Source organism: Python bivittatus, unplaced genomic scaffold (genome assembly GCF_059951505.1).
Source record: "Python bivittatus isolate LINGU-HERP-01145 unplaced genomic scaffold, Pbiv_v1 ctg000430_np1212, whole genome shotgun sequence".
Taxonomy (NCBI): domain Eukaryota; kingdom Metazoa; phylum Chordata; class Lepidosauria; order Squamata; family Pythonidae; genus Python; species Python bivittatus.
The window spans coordinates 3615952-3629606 of record NW_028277071.1 but is presented as its reverse complement, the minus strand read 5'-3'; the positions used below and the strand labels follow the sequence as shown (position 1 = coordinate 3629606).

Here is a 13655-nt window from a genome sequence, read left to right as displayed (position 1 = left end):
TTTCCCAAGTCCCACAGCGAATGGGTAAGCAAAACCCACATAAGAGCGCCGGACCTAGTGCGGGACTTTTACAACAAATACCCCGGGAAACCGAAATAAAGTTGGGGGGGGATTTGTTTTCAGGGGGGCGGTATGTCAGGTTCAGTCAGCACGGGGCTTCGGGGAAGCTCGCAGCCAGACCACGCGAACTCCACCGGCGGTAGCTAGCGAGGGAAAGAGGAACTGAAAGCACCGCTAATTAATGGGCCACCTGCGCCCAGCCAAACAGGAAAACCGCAGCGGAAGTTTTAACTCTACACTGATAACGGCGCGAGCCAACAATGAACGGGGCCGCAGGCAGCGAAACAAGATCGCCATGCAACACAGAACCCTCGGGCTTGCACGTAACGGAGGGGGGACCAACCCAAGCCGGAGGGGGACTGTCAATCAAGAACAATGGACCCTGACTGAACCTGCCATCATGGACAATTAAGAGGGATTATTGGGGGGCCGATAATCCGCAACGGTAACGCGATCACGGGGCGGAAAAAGCGCGGGAAGGGGGGAATATAACGAGTGATGCAATTGTACCAAGCCAGTCCTGGCTTTGCTTGTGACTGCTACGTTACGCATGAGTAAACCTCTTTTGTGAACCACACGTGTCACGGGAGTTTCTCTGTCGAACGGGGCAAACCTTACAAATAGAACATAAAATGAAGACAGTAAGAGTTCAAGTAGACGAATCCTTCTTTCTGTCTCTACCTCCAGTTCTGTATTTCTGAGTAGATATTAATGTAAGGTTTATTCTGGCTATTCCCTTGAGGTTAGTTACTATACTTAATTTGATCATTACAGGGGAGATAATGACTTACTTAAAGTAGCAGTTTCTTTGCAAAATGTCAAAAGAAAACATGTTTAGCAATTCTCAGTAAACACTACTGAATTCTTGTGAACTTTGCAGACTAAATTATGAAGTAGAAAATGGATGGGGAGGACCATATGTAGAAGAGAAGAAAAATCTGGAACTTTTCTATTATGAGAGTTGGGCAGAAATATATCTAAAACTATATTCAGAAGTTTTTATATTATTATTCAGGTAGAAAATTTTTTTTGTAAAAAAGAGAAATGCATCTGTTGAGGTTGTTTTTCTATCCCTCAGCTTAATGTAGTACCTAAGGTGGAGGATGGTATTATAACATGTGCTGGGAAAAAATACTCACTATAAATAAGAAACCAAAGCAACTGGAGATATATGCAACAAAGTATATTTTTACTGGCATGAACAAAGTACAGTGATCAAAGGGGTTCCTCCCTAAAGAACTGCTGAACAGCCCTGAGCCAAGCAAGGCTACAGATTATATACCCTTGGATTGTTTGGTTATCCTACAGAAAGAAAGATAAAAGGAATAGTGCAAATTACAGTATGACCCTCAGACCAGAATGCTTTTGATAAATTATTGGAATGTCCTTTCTTTTTACACATCTATCCTTTAGATAATATCAGCATGCAGAATGAACAGCACTGTTGATTGTGTCTGTATTCTTTCACACCATTCCATTCACATCCTGTCTGGAAGGACAGCTGTCTGGTTTCTGTTCTCCATGCCAGGGTCACAGCAGTGAACTACAAGCTTTTTAACAGTTCAGCCAATAGAATATATATGATCTATTTCTAAGGCATGAAAATGAATGCACGAATTAGACCTCCGCATGTGATTGCTTAATCTCAAGGAAGGATTGAATCAGAAAGACCCTGCTGAAAATATACTAAGAGAAAGTCAATAGGAAATAGAGTTCAGGGATGAGGCTTCAGCCTGTTATGGGGGGCTTGTTCTCCCCCAAAAGAGAAGGTTTGCATTTTTAGAGTGCCCCTCTCCTGCCCTCTTTTGTTCTCCAGATATGGTACTTTGTACTTGCTGGTGGCTTGTAGTTACCTAAATACTTGAGGGATTGAACCTGTTTATTTGCTTGCCACCCATAGTTCTTGGGAAGCTTGACAGGCTCCATGACCTTAGCTCCAGAGCAACTCTTTTTGAGCATTTCTTTGCAGCAGCAAATAGGCCCAAAGAGCACTGTCTCAAGTCAAGCTGGGTCTGTAAGAGAAGTACTGCATCTTCAGCCCAGAGGAGAATTGAAACATGTCTACTACTCAGTTTTGGAGGATGAATGACTGGATTATTCAATTTGGCTACAAGACGATTAATGAACAGATTAAATAATAAAGGTGCGGAATGCAACCTTCTCTGATACCTATTCTGACTGGAATTCCCACTGTATAGTGTCTATTCCATTGTATAGTGCCCCTTACATCACACCGTCATGCAGGAGTTTTCATACAGTTCATAGATTAGTAGAAGAAGCCACCTGTCTATAAAAGAATTCTTCAGTTTCTCCCATAATTTAGGTCTGGATACTAGGTCATCGACATATCTGAGATCAATAAAGGGAGCATAAAGCACTGAACATGTTCTAAAGTGTATTTTTCTACTCAAAGTTATGGAGTTAAAGCATGGTTTTCTTGCTGTATGGCCATAATGAACATTAAGATTCCGAAGGGCAGGCACCACAACAGAGAAGGCACGCTTGCTGGATCCCCATAGGTGGCATTGTTTAACTGAAGGCATCTAAAGCACATCGACTTTGCCCGATCTTACTGGGTGGGAAGAAACCATGGAGATAGGCAGTCCCTGCAATAACCTGGCCCTATGCCATGAAGGGCTTTAAAGATTATCACCTGCACCCTGATTTGCACCTGGAAACTCACTGGCAGCCAGCGCAGTGCCACATGAGCTATACCAAAGCATATCCAATACTGCCCATGCTGTTGCGTTCTGGACCAGCTGTTGCTTCTGAGTGTTCTTTAATGGCACCCTGATGCAGCGTCCGTTGTATTAGTCCACATGTGAGATAACCAAGGTTGGAATGACCATGAACAGATCTTCCTGACCAAGAAAATGGCACAATGGCATAGACCTGATGAATCTGTATAAAGCCTTTCCTAGCCACGGTTGCTGTCAAACATTTGGTCAAAGATAAAGACATCAACACCAGACTTGTAGACTTGCACAACAGGATATAAAATTTGGGTTCAAGATTCTAAATGGGCCAACAGCTGATCAAATCCCTTTCTAGGGAGGGAGGTGTTCCAGCAATATTGATTTAAACTTGTCTATTTTCCATATGGATTTTATCCACTCCAAAAATGATCCTTTCCTCCTAAGAGGAGGGTAAAAGGAATAAGACATAGATGTTGACAAAATGTTGGCAGTCAGATATTTGTTTCTAAAATAGTTGAAAAAATGTACAAAAATACTTTGTTTTGTATAATATAGGTAGTCCTCACTTAACTACGACAATAGAGACCAGAAAATTTGTCATTATTTGAAGCCGTTGTTAAACGAATCATCACATGACCAGACCCGATTTTACAACCTTTTTTGCAGTGGTTGTCAAGCAAATCTCACAGTCGTTAAGCAAATCTCATGGTCGTTAAGTGAATCATGTTCCCACAATTGATTTTGCTTGCCAGAAGCCTGCTGGGAAGGTTGCAAACGGTGATGAAATGACCATGGGATGCTGCAACCGTTGTAAGTGTAAGCTGGTTGCCAAATGCCTGAATTTTGATCATGTGACCATGGGGTGCTGCTACAGTCATAAGTATGAGGACTTTTCATAAGTCACTTTTTTCAGTGCCACTTCTGGAATTCAGAAATTATTATTGTTGTATATTTCTCCTCAACCCTTATTTTGGATTTCTATGTTGTTTCAAGGGGTTATTCTGTTATTTTAAACCTTTTGAGGCACATGGAATCAAGGGTGGCCAGAGAACATTCACTTATAAACTAAAACAAACATGTTCTGCTTTGCCAAAGACTAAACTTTGGTTTGCCTCCATAATATCAAAACCTCCTCCTTTGCACCTATTTCCATACTTTTTTTTTCAATTATGCACCAATGTCAAAAAAAATGGATGTAATAAAAATAACAGGTTTTTAACTATAAATAACTTGTTTACAAATACAGTGAAATTCCAAAAAGAAGAAAGTGTGATATCATGTATGAAGAAGTGGGGTAAAGAATCAGTGAGGGGGATGCACAGAGGAGGTATCCTAAAATTTTAAAAAAGGGGAGAGGCCTACAGGACTGAAGAGGAGGAAGATTCTGAACTTCACCTCCAATGTCAGATTGTCCTGTTTATTCCTATTTTCTGAAGCACCTCTTCTTCATCTTCAGCTTTGTACTTCAAGGAAATGTCCATTGTACCAGTGATTGTTGTGATTTCTTCTGAAAACAGAAAGGGGACAGTTATTGTGTCTAGGAATTTAAACTTAAAAAAAAAAAAGTTTTGGGGAGGAGATGTGAGTGGTATTTCCACTAAAGGAAAAAAAAAAGGAGATTGTGGGATATTGGGAGGAGTTGAAATATAAGATAAGTTTTTTTAATATACCATTAAAAAAAAGAAATGAGAAGACGAGATTTTTGGCACCATCAGCTCAGAGAATGCTTTGGGTGTTAAGGATGATAAAGAAGAGATTAAAAGGAGAGATAATGAAGATAATAAGCTTCAAGTTGTCAAATCCTTTATTAGGAGATTAGTGCACATTAGAAAATTAACAACTAATTTCAAGTATTTTCTTTATTAACTGTTTGGGGCTCAGCACTATTATCTAATATTGAAAAGAAAAAAAAAATGCAGAGAAGCTGTGTACGTTCAGAAGAGTTCTTCATAGTTACCACAGTGCATATGACCTTGGTATTCTGAAGTGATGGAACAGAGAAGACCAAAACACAACAAAAAACCAACATGATGAAGTAGTGAATTTTACTTCATTCAAGTTGTCTGATAAAAAACAACAACTACACTTTTATTTCTTTGTTAGTTGTTCCTTCTTATTGAAATCAGGTCTCAGAATAATGCTATAGCATTTGGGAGAAAACCCATCAATCCAGCTGCGGAAGTGAAAATGGAGAAAATCTCCACAACCACCATGCATTTCCCCTTCGTAATCACATAAGTTGGAACAAATGACACCCAGGCACTGCAAAAGACTAACATGCTGATAGTGATAAATCTGGCTTTGTTGAAGCTGTCAGGAATATTCTTAGCAGGGAAAGCCACTATGATAAAAAGTTGAACAATAATGGCAGCAATGATGAGGTCTCCAGACTGACAATACTTGTGAACAGTTGGAAAAGGACTATTGACATTGCAGTTAACAACAGGAGAAATACATATCATCATAGGAAGAAAAATTAGCACTAGTGTTCTGAATATAATCATCTCAATATAAACTATGGCTATTAAAAAATGAAACAGTAGATCTTTCTGAGGAGCAGGGTCTGAATTAACCAATCACTCATTACTATAATATGACATGTAGACAATCAAACATCAGAGATCAGACATGAAATGTTGTCTGCCTCTATTTAGCAGATATTAATGTAATCTGGGACCACTGTTTTGTCAGTGGCAACTGGGATTCCCTTAAGAAATGAAGAAGAAAGGACAATGATTATACCTAATTTGATAATTAATGGGGAACTAATAGTTTACTTACAATAGTACTTTCTTTGCAAATTGTCCTATGTATGAAATGTGTGTTTCTTTTATCTTAGTAGAATAGCTGCACTGCTGTGAACTTTTAAAACTTAGATATGAAGCAGAAAATTAGAGGAGCACCATATGCACAAAAAAAGAAAGTGAGGTTAATATATAACTAAAGATCTCACATACACATCAACACAAAAATTGCATGGATACTCCCAGATGAATGCAACAATGAGTTGAATTTCTACAATGATTGCTTTCACCAACAAGCTTTTTAAATATTCCCTTTTATTTTAATATTAATTTTAATATTAATTCCACTTATTTTTTTGAGGGGCAACAGCATAATTACATAATGCCAAAGGCAGGTCAGCTGTCATCCTGAACAAGGTAAATTACATCTGGGAAGCCAAGAAGCAATTCTCAAATACCATGTTCAACCAACTTCTTTCCTCAAATCCCACAATATATCACCTAGGCTGTCATGCCTAAGGGAGGACTGGAATTCTTTGGTTTTCCAGTTTCCCAGCACCTGACCCACTACACCAATATATCTCACAAATTTTCAGATTTGAGGCAGGGGATATTAGTGGGAATTTTCCTGTACATTTAAATTATCATTAGGGAGAATATTGGGAGGGGTTTAAATGACAGATACATCACAAAAATCCATTTTTTTCCCCTAACACTATCTCAAAAAAAAAAAAAAAAAAAGGTAAACCTTTGGCCCCATGCACACTAGGGATGTTTTAGTGTTATGGGTGATAGAGAAGACAGTTTTTCTTTCCTTTCTGGCAGGGGTGTTGTGACACTCCTAGGCTGCAGGACATGAACTCTTTCACTTTGAGATTAGTGCATATTATGAGATTAAAAACTGATGTTCATATAGTATTTTCATCTTAATTAGCTATTCCCTTCTATTCTGATTAGAGCTCAGAATAATTATGTAACATTTGAAAGAAAAGATGAAGAGCAGCTGTCTAGGTTCTGAAGTGAACTTGGAAGAGATTGTCAGAGCTACCACATTGTATGTCACCTTGATGTGGCAATATGAGCAAAGAATGCAGAACCACAAACTGCAAATAATGAACATGCTGAAAGTAATCAGTCTGACTTAATTCAAGAGGTCTGGTACAAAAATCACTTTCATTTCTTTATCAGTTGCTCCTTCTTATTTAAATCAGGTCTCAAAATAATGATATAGCATTTGGGAGAAAAGATGCAGCCCAGCAATCCAGCTGCTGAAGCCAAAATGGAGAAGATCTCCACAGCCACCATGTATTTCCCCTTCGTACTCAGATAGGTGGGAACAAATGATACCCAGACACTACAAAAGACCAACATGCTGAAGGTGATAAATTTGGCTTCATTGAAGCTGTCAGGTAAATTCCTAGCTAGGAAGGCCAACGTGAAGCTGACAGCAGTCAAGAATCCCATAAACCCAAGGACAAAATAAAACATTGTAGTTGAACCTTCATTACATTCCAGGACAATTTCTTCAGCCACTGAATGCATGTCAGAATCTGGAAATGGGGGAGAAAGTGCCAGCCACACAACACAGATTGTTGTTTGCGCCAGGGAGAAAGAAAGGACAATGAAGTTGCCCAGACTTTTCCCTAACCATTTTTTCATTTTGGAGCCTGGCTTGGTAGCCATGAAAGCAAGAACCACTATGGTTGTTTTACCCAAGATACAAGAAAGGGCGACTGAGAAGGTGATGCTAAAAGCGGTTTGTCGCATGAGACATTTCCCTTGGTCAGGTTGCCCAATGAAGAGGAAAGTACAAAAGAAGGAGAGCAGGAGAGCAACAAGAAGAACATAGGTGAGGTTCCTATTGTTGGCTTTGACGATGGGAGTGTCCCTGTGTTTAATGAAGATCCCCAGCAACAAAGTTGAGATGACAGAAAAGGAGACTGCGATCATTACCAAGGAAATGCCCAAAGGTTCTTGGAAAGACAGGTAAGTTATACTTTTTGCAAGGCAACTATCCCGATCCTTGTTTGGATATTGATCCTCTGGACATGGGAAACAGTCATCTACGTCTAGGGGGAAAAAATTGTTGATGGAATCACTATGTGTTTTCAGCATCAAGTTCAACTAAAGTTTTGTGATTTATATAATATATAAATATGCAAATTACTCTAAAGTTTTCTTAAAAATTAAAAAATTCATGGTTCTATCATTGCTAAGTTTGCACATTACTGTAAAAACAGATTTTTATAAAAATATTTCCTGGTTTTCCAAGAGCTTGTGAGAGAATGTTTAGCTAAGATATGGATGTTGACAGTTTGTTCCCTTTAATACCCATGGTAGCTTTCTTTTACATCCCTACACATGACTTGGTAATGTCTCAATGCTTGTTTTGGAACTACTTCAAATGTATGTTGGTTTTCGTTTTGCATTTCATTGTTGTTGTTGTTATCTTGGTTTTGAAACATATGCTGAAAGTTTGGAGATATCCTTTCCTTCTAGAAAACAATCAGGATTATTTTTTGAAGAAAATATAACCCATAATGAGCTACACTGCCTAATTTAACAAAGGCTTGAGTTATACAGCTATTTCCAAATTAAATCTGATACTTCTACTCTCTATACTCCACCACACAAAGAGAAATTGTCTAGAGTAGGAAATGAAAACCAGTAGAAACCAGTTACAAAACTTTCCCGGAACACTGCAAAGAAAACAGAATAGATGCCATAGCATAGCATAGCATAGCATAGCATAGCATAGCATAGCATAGCATAGCATAGCATAGCATAGCATAGGATAATTCTACCGTATAGATAAAATAATCAGGAGTCTAATTTACTCAAAGTTACTATATCTATCAACAAAGGACACTTTCCTGGAAATGATTTTTTTTTCCAGGAAAAATATGAAAAGAACAATCCAAATGTAATAACACTATTGATTCACAGAAAAGTTTACATTCTATAGAATTAACCTACTGGCTTTATCCTCAACTATCTCCAACCAGAACTATGAAAAATTTGTTCAGATTATTCATGCCTGAACTATTCAGCTTGTGGAAAGCTCACAAACTGCAATCCCCATAATATTTATTCAATAATCGATATACTCTACTTTCCCTCACTTACCCATTTGGTTGGTCATCTTCCCTTCTGGGCACAGGACACAGTCATAGCAGCAAGATGATTTCCCTTCTATTTTTAGCTTGCTATAGCCTAAATGACATGGGTCATTGCACATGGAAAGAGGCATTGTCTGTTAATAAATAACATTAGAAGTCTTAGTACAATCGTCTAAGGATAATGAAGTGATTCATCCAATTCCTCCCCCCCCCCCAAGGATATGTTTAAAAGCTAAATTAATTCACAAAAAGTGAAAAATGAGACACACCTGGTTGAAGATGTTGGGCCAAATGATATCCTTTGCAGAAACGGAGAGAAGATTGCCTGGGGGAGCCATGGGGTCGATCTTTCCAACTTGGACTCTCAGAAAGGACTTGTTTGGGAATGTGACCCAATTGAGAATATCAAATCCAGTGAGTAATTCCCCCTTTGGTCCAAAAGAGATCCGTTCCCCAACACTGTTGTTAAAGGAGACCTGCTGCAAAAAATGGTGGAGCTGAATGTAGAAAAAAGAAAAAGGAAAGGATTACCTGAAAGATGTTGATTGTCCCTTTCTTATTCTTCTTGATTGTATTTATTGAAGCATGTACATGACTACCCAAGTCAAACTATGTGACAGCCTGTCAGGTTAGCCTATGCTCAATGAAAAATAATCTCTCAAATTTTGTACGTAGACTATTTAAAATTGGAGAAGAACTATATCACATGCATTTTGTATACTATTACCCAATCAATGCATTTCAGCTTGCATGCTTTGAGATGAGAGCTCCATCACAAAATGCAGAAAGGGAGGAATCCAAGAGACCTCTTTGGTCAATAGAAAATTCCAGGAAAAGTGAAATGATTTTGTTTGTATAAAATGTGGACAAAATCAAAACACGATCACCTCAAAATCAAGGTAGCCATGAAAAAATAATGCCATTGAGTTAAAAGATAAAGATTTTACGTTGAATAGTTTTTGTCCATTATATGTTTTTGATCTTCCATACATTTCACAAGAATCACTTCTCAGGTTGTATCCAGGATTGATGAACATTTGAAACAGTAATAGAAAAGGACAGTAAGTCTTTTGGTTGTTGTTGTTGTTATTATTATTATTTCATTTTCTCCTGCCAAGTACTCCCTGATTACATTCAAAATTGTATGTAAATAATATATTATCTCTGTGACATTTTAAGATTAAGAATCCTTTAGCTATTTTAAGGAAGAAATCTCTCCCTGATATATACTCTGGTACTAAGCACATGTCATGATAACTTTCCTGAATTTTGCATTAGCCAACATTACCTGCCATGGTGATTGAAGCAACAGCTTCCATCTCCTCCCATTAATTATTCGACCCCCTTTGATTTTGGAGAAGTGCATGGCCCTCAGAGTATGTGCCACAGCATAGACTGCATTGTAGAGGCTGTAGCTGTGGCCAGTCATGCTCATTTCAAACACAGATTGAGAAAGAGTCTCCAGCTTCTCTTCTCCAGTGCAGAACCTTTCAGCATTCCCATCTATCATCTCACTGGAGAATGAGCATTCAAATGCGTCTTTCCAGAAATCCCTAATAAAGCCATCTTCTTTTTCAAGGTTTGGGTTTCTCTTCTGCACAAATTTCTGGAATCCTGTCAGCTCCTTTGAGTGAATTGCAAAGGAAAGAGCACCATGGAGAAAAGCAATGGGCCACTGTCTTTGCATAAGAATGGAGGTGAATTCCATCTGGGCTGACATGATCCAAACTTTGGCTTTTCTCTCCTTAGGAATATCATCAGAATCTAAAAGATAGATCATTACTCTCAAAGCCATTATAGTCCAAATTTCACCATTCAAGAACACTGCACTGACTCTACTCCTCATGATCACTTTACCTAATTTATCTGTCTCTTCAATCATTTCAGCAGCTTCATTTCCATACATCATTTTGGGCATACATTCTATAAAGTCAAAGCAAATGCCTCTCTCAGAAAACATAGAAAGCCTATTTTGAATGAATCTCTCTTTATCTTCCTCATCAAAGTAAACTAACCCAACCCAGGTCCATCCAAAACGCAACAGTAAGTGTAGCATTCCTTTAAGCTGGTGGATCTCATCTGGGAACATCCATTTGAAGAAAACTGTTTCAGCTTCATTATTCATCAGTGCAGCTGATCCGTATATCAGCTAAATGGGGGGGAGGGGGAGAGGGAGAAAAGAACATAAATTGTTTTTCTCTCAAAAAGAGGAGGAAAAATCCTTCCAATATGTGTTTGTTGATTGACACACATTTTGAATTTCTGAAAGTACTCCCCAAGACCTATTATAAACCACTTTCTTGAATACTTTAGAAGATGGAAGATATAGTTGGGTTGATGGTTGAACATTAAAGTACAGCAGTAGCCATAATTCATTTTATAGATCAAAAATTGCTCATGTTCTTGCCTCAAAATTTCATGCTTCTAGGAAATACCTGGGAAAATTTGTTAGGAGGTTCTAAACAATGTTGGAGACAGGGGAAAAAGGCAGAAAAAGGATGAAGACCCAATGAAAGAAATAGGTGTACTATTCCATCCTGAGGTAAATAAAGAACATTTCCTTTCTTATATCGGGAAAATATTTCATAAGCACAGAAGGAAATGAAACATCAAAAGTAATTTTATCATTATTATCCTTGGTTCTGTCTGAAGCAACATCTGAATAAATAAGTACTTAACATCCTCTACCTTGAGCTACTTCTACATCTCACCTGTGGAAATTTGTAGTTGTACAGCATGGTTGCCATATTGAGACAAGTCTTAGTACGGGGTCCTCCAATGACAGCTACTACATTGTTCTGGATATCACACCTGTAGTTAGGGACAAATCTGTCTTTTGTAGATAGAAATTCCATTGCTAAATGGTAAGTTGACCTTGCCTCAAAATTATCACTAGCGATATGGAAGCCAAGGGTAACATTTTGCAAGAGCTGGGAATGTTCATTGATCTCCTTTACAGCAAATGCCAGAGCCAAAGTGTGCTGGTAGTTATGAGTGAGGAACCTTCAAGTGGATTATAAACTAGGTCAATATATTTGTGCTATAGAATCCGACATGTACCACTTTTTATTGTTACATATATTCATGCACAGAAAAAAGAAATGGTGCTAAATATTTCTCTGGATACCTGGAAGTGTGGCTTTATAAAACAATCGCTCAGTGCTGTATGGATGTGGAAACCGTGACTGAGACAGGTTACCTACGTTTGAGATAAGAGAGCACTTTTAGCCTGCTTTCTTCTGTCTTTAGGATTCCCATTCTGGGAAATTTCTAAATTGATTGAGATTGCTCTTTTGGGATTGCTGTGGGATGCAATACTTTTCCAACTAAGTGTGAATGGAAGGGGGAGAAGTTGCATGTGATTTCAATTTTATGAGCAAAACATTGCAGGTTACCCAGTATTTTTGTATGGTTGATACTTTAAATAGCCCACCATAAACTTTTAAAAGTTTGAAATAATTTCTCAAGGGTACTTGAGGATTTTCTTGCTTCATTTCCTGTGTGAGATGAAGAAGAGGAAGCTCAAGATGAGTCAGAATATCCAGTCTCTTTTGAGGGTATCTGAATGCCCTAGATCGGGCATGCTATTGACCTCATGATTAATCATAGTGGGGAGGGAAGGCAGAGGTCTTGACATTTCCTGGGGTGTGTGTGTGTGTTTGTGTGTGGCAGAATCCATAAAGTTTTGTGGATGAAAAACAGAAATATTTGTCTCATTTTACATTCAAGTGTTAGGAAAGGTTAAATGTGCGTAATCCTAAGAATTTAGAAATGGCTCACTAGGGAAAGTGCAACTCATAATACATTTGAGCACAAAAGGTGATATCTTTACAGAATAGCATCTGGGGTGAAGGCAGGGGCTGGTATTGCTGGCGATTAAAATTTGATACTTACAGGTGCTGATCAGGCACTTCATGAGAAGGAAGACTTTGAAAAGTGATGTCATTTGAAAGAAAGAAGAGTTGGAAAATAATGGCAGCAACGATGAGGTCTCCGGACTGATAATACTTGTGAACAATTGGAAGAGGACCACTGATATTGCAGTGAAGAACAGGAGAAATGTACATCAGTGCAGGAAGAAAAATTAACTCTAGTGCTCTTAATATAATCATCTCAATATAAACAATGGCTATTTAGAGATGAAACAGTAGATCCCATGTTTCTCAGGAGCAGGGTCTGAACTAACCAGTCACTCATGGTTATAATATGAAGTGAAGACAATCAAGTATCAGAGCTCAGACAATTATTTTCTAATATTTATGTAAGGAGGGACCACTGTTTCATCAGTGGCTACGGGGATTCCCTGAGACCTGGGGGAGAAAGAACAATGACTATACTTAAACTGATAATTACCTGGGAGATAATAGCTTAGTTACAATGATACTTTCTTTGAAAATTCTCCTAAGGATGAAACATGCTTACTTTAGCTTAGTAGAATAGTTGCACTCCTGTGAACTTTTAAAACTTAGATACGAAGCAGAAAATGAGGGGAGCACCATATGCACAAAAGAAGAAAAACTTGGGAAATTCTTTATTCCAGAGACATTATCATGTTGGGCAGATACATATCTATAATCAGGTTCTGAATATTCTTGATCCAAAACAAAGTTTAAAAAGAATAGAAGTTCATTTCCTGAGATCATTTTGTCAGTCTTTCAGCTTAATGCAGTGTCCTCAATGAAAAGTGGCAGTATAGTATGTTTGCTTCAATCAAGGATGGATTGAAAGAGGGAGATAATGCTCTTGTTTTGGCATGAGTCAATTGGAAATGAGGATCAGCAGTGAGGGTGCAATCTGTAATGCTCTCCCTATGTATCTGTCTGCCTCTATCTATCTATCTATCTATCTATCTATCTATCTATCTATTTATCTATCTATGTTCTTTAACCTCCTGATTTACCTCTCTTTCACTGGAATCTCCATGCAGAGCAAGAGGGACATGTTACAGGTTGGGGGAGAGAAGCACATTTAGACTTGCCAGATTTTGTTACTACAGGTAGTCTTCAAGTTACGATGGTAATTGGGCCCAGAATTTC

The 13655-nt window shown here is 38.2% G+C and overlaps 1 protein-coding gene across 1 annotated transcript; it reads right to left on the bottom strand.

Moving 5' to 3' along the window:
- Positions 1–6673: 6673 nt before the first annotated feature.
- LOC107326372 (vomeronasal type-2 receptor 26-like) lies at positions 6674–12686 on the bottom strand. The gene is made up of 5 exons (XM_088144014.1): positions 12514–12686; positions 11331–11430; positions 8889–9116; positions 8627–8753; positions 6674–7569 (listed from the first exon to the last, which is right to left on the bottom strand). Exons 1-5 carry the CDS (start codon positions 12684–12686, stop codon positions 6674–6676), a joined length of 1524 nt encoding a protein of 507 aa, XP_088000140.1.
- Positions 12687–13655: the final 969 nt, after the last annotated feature.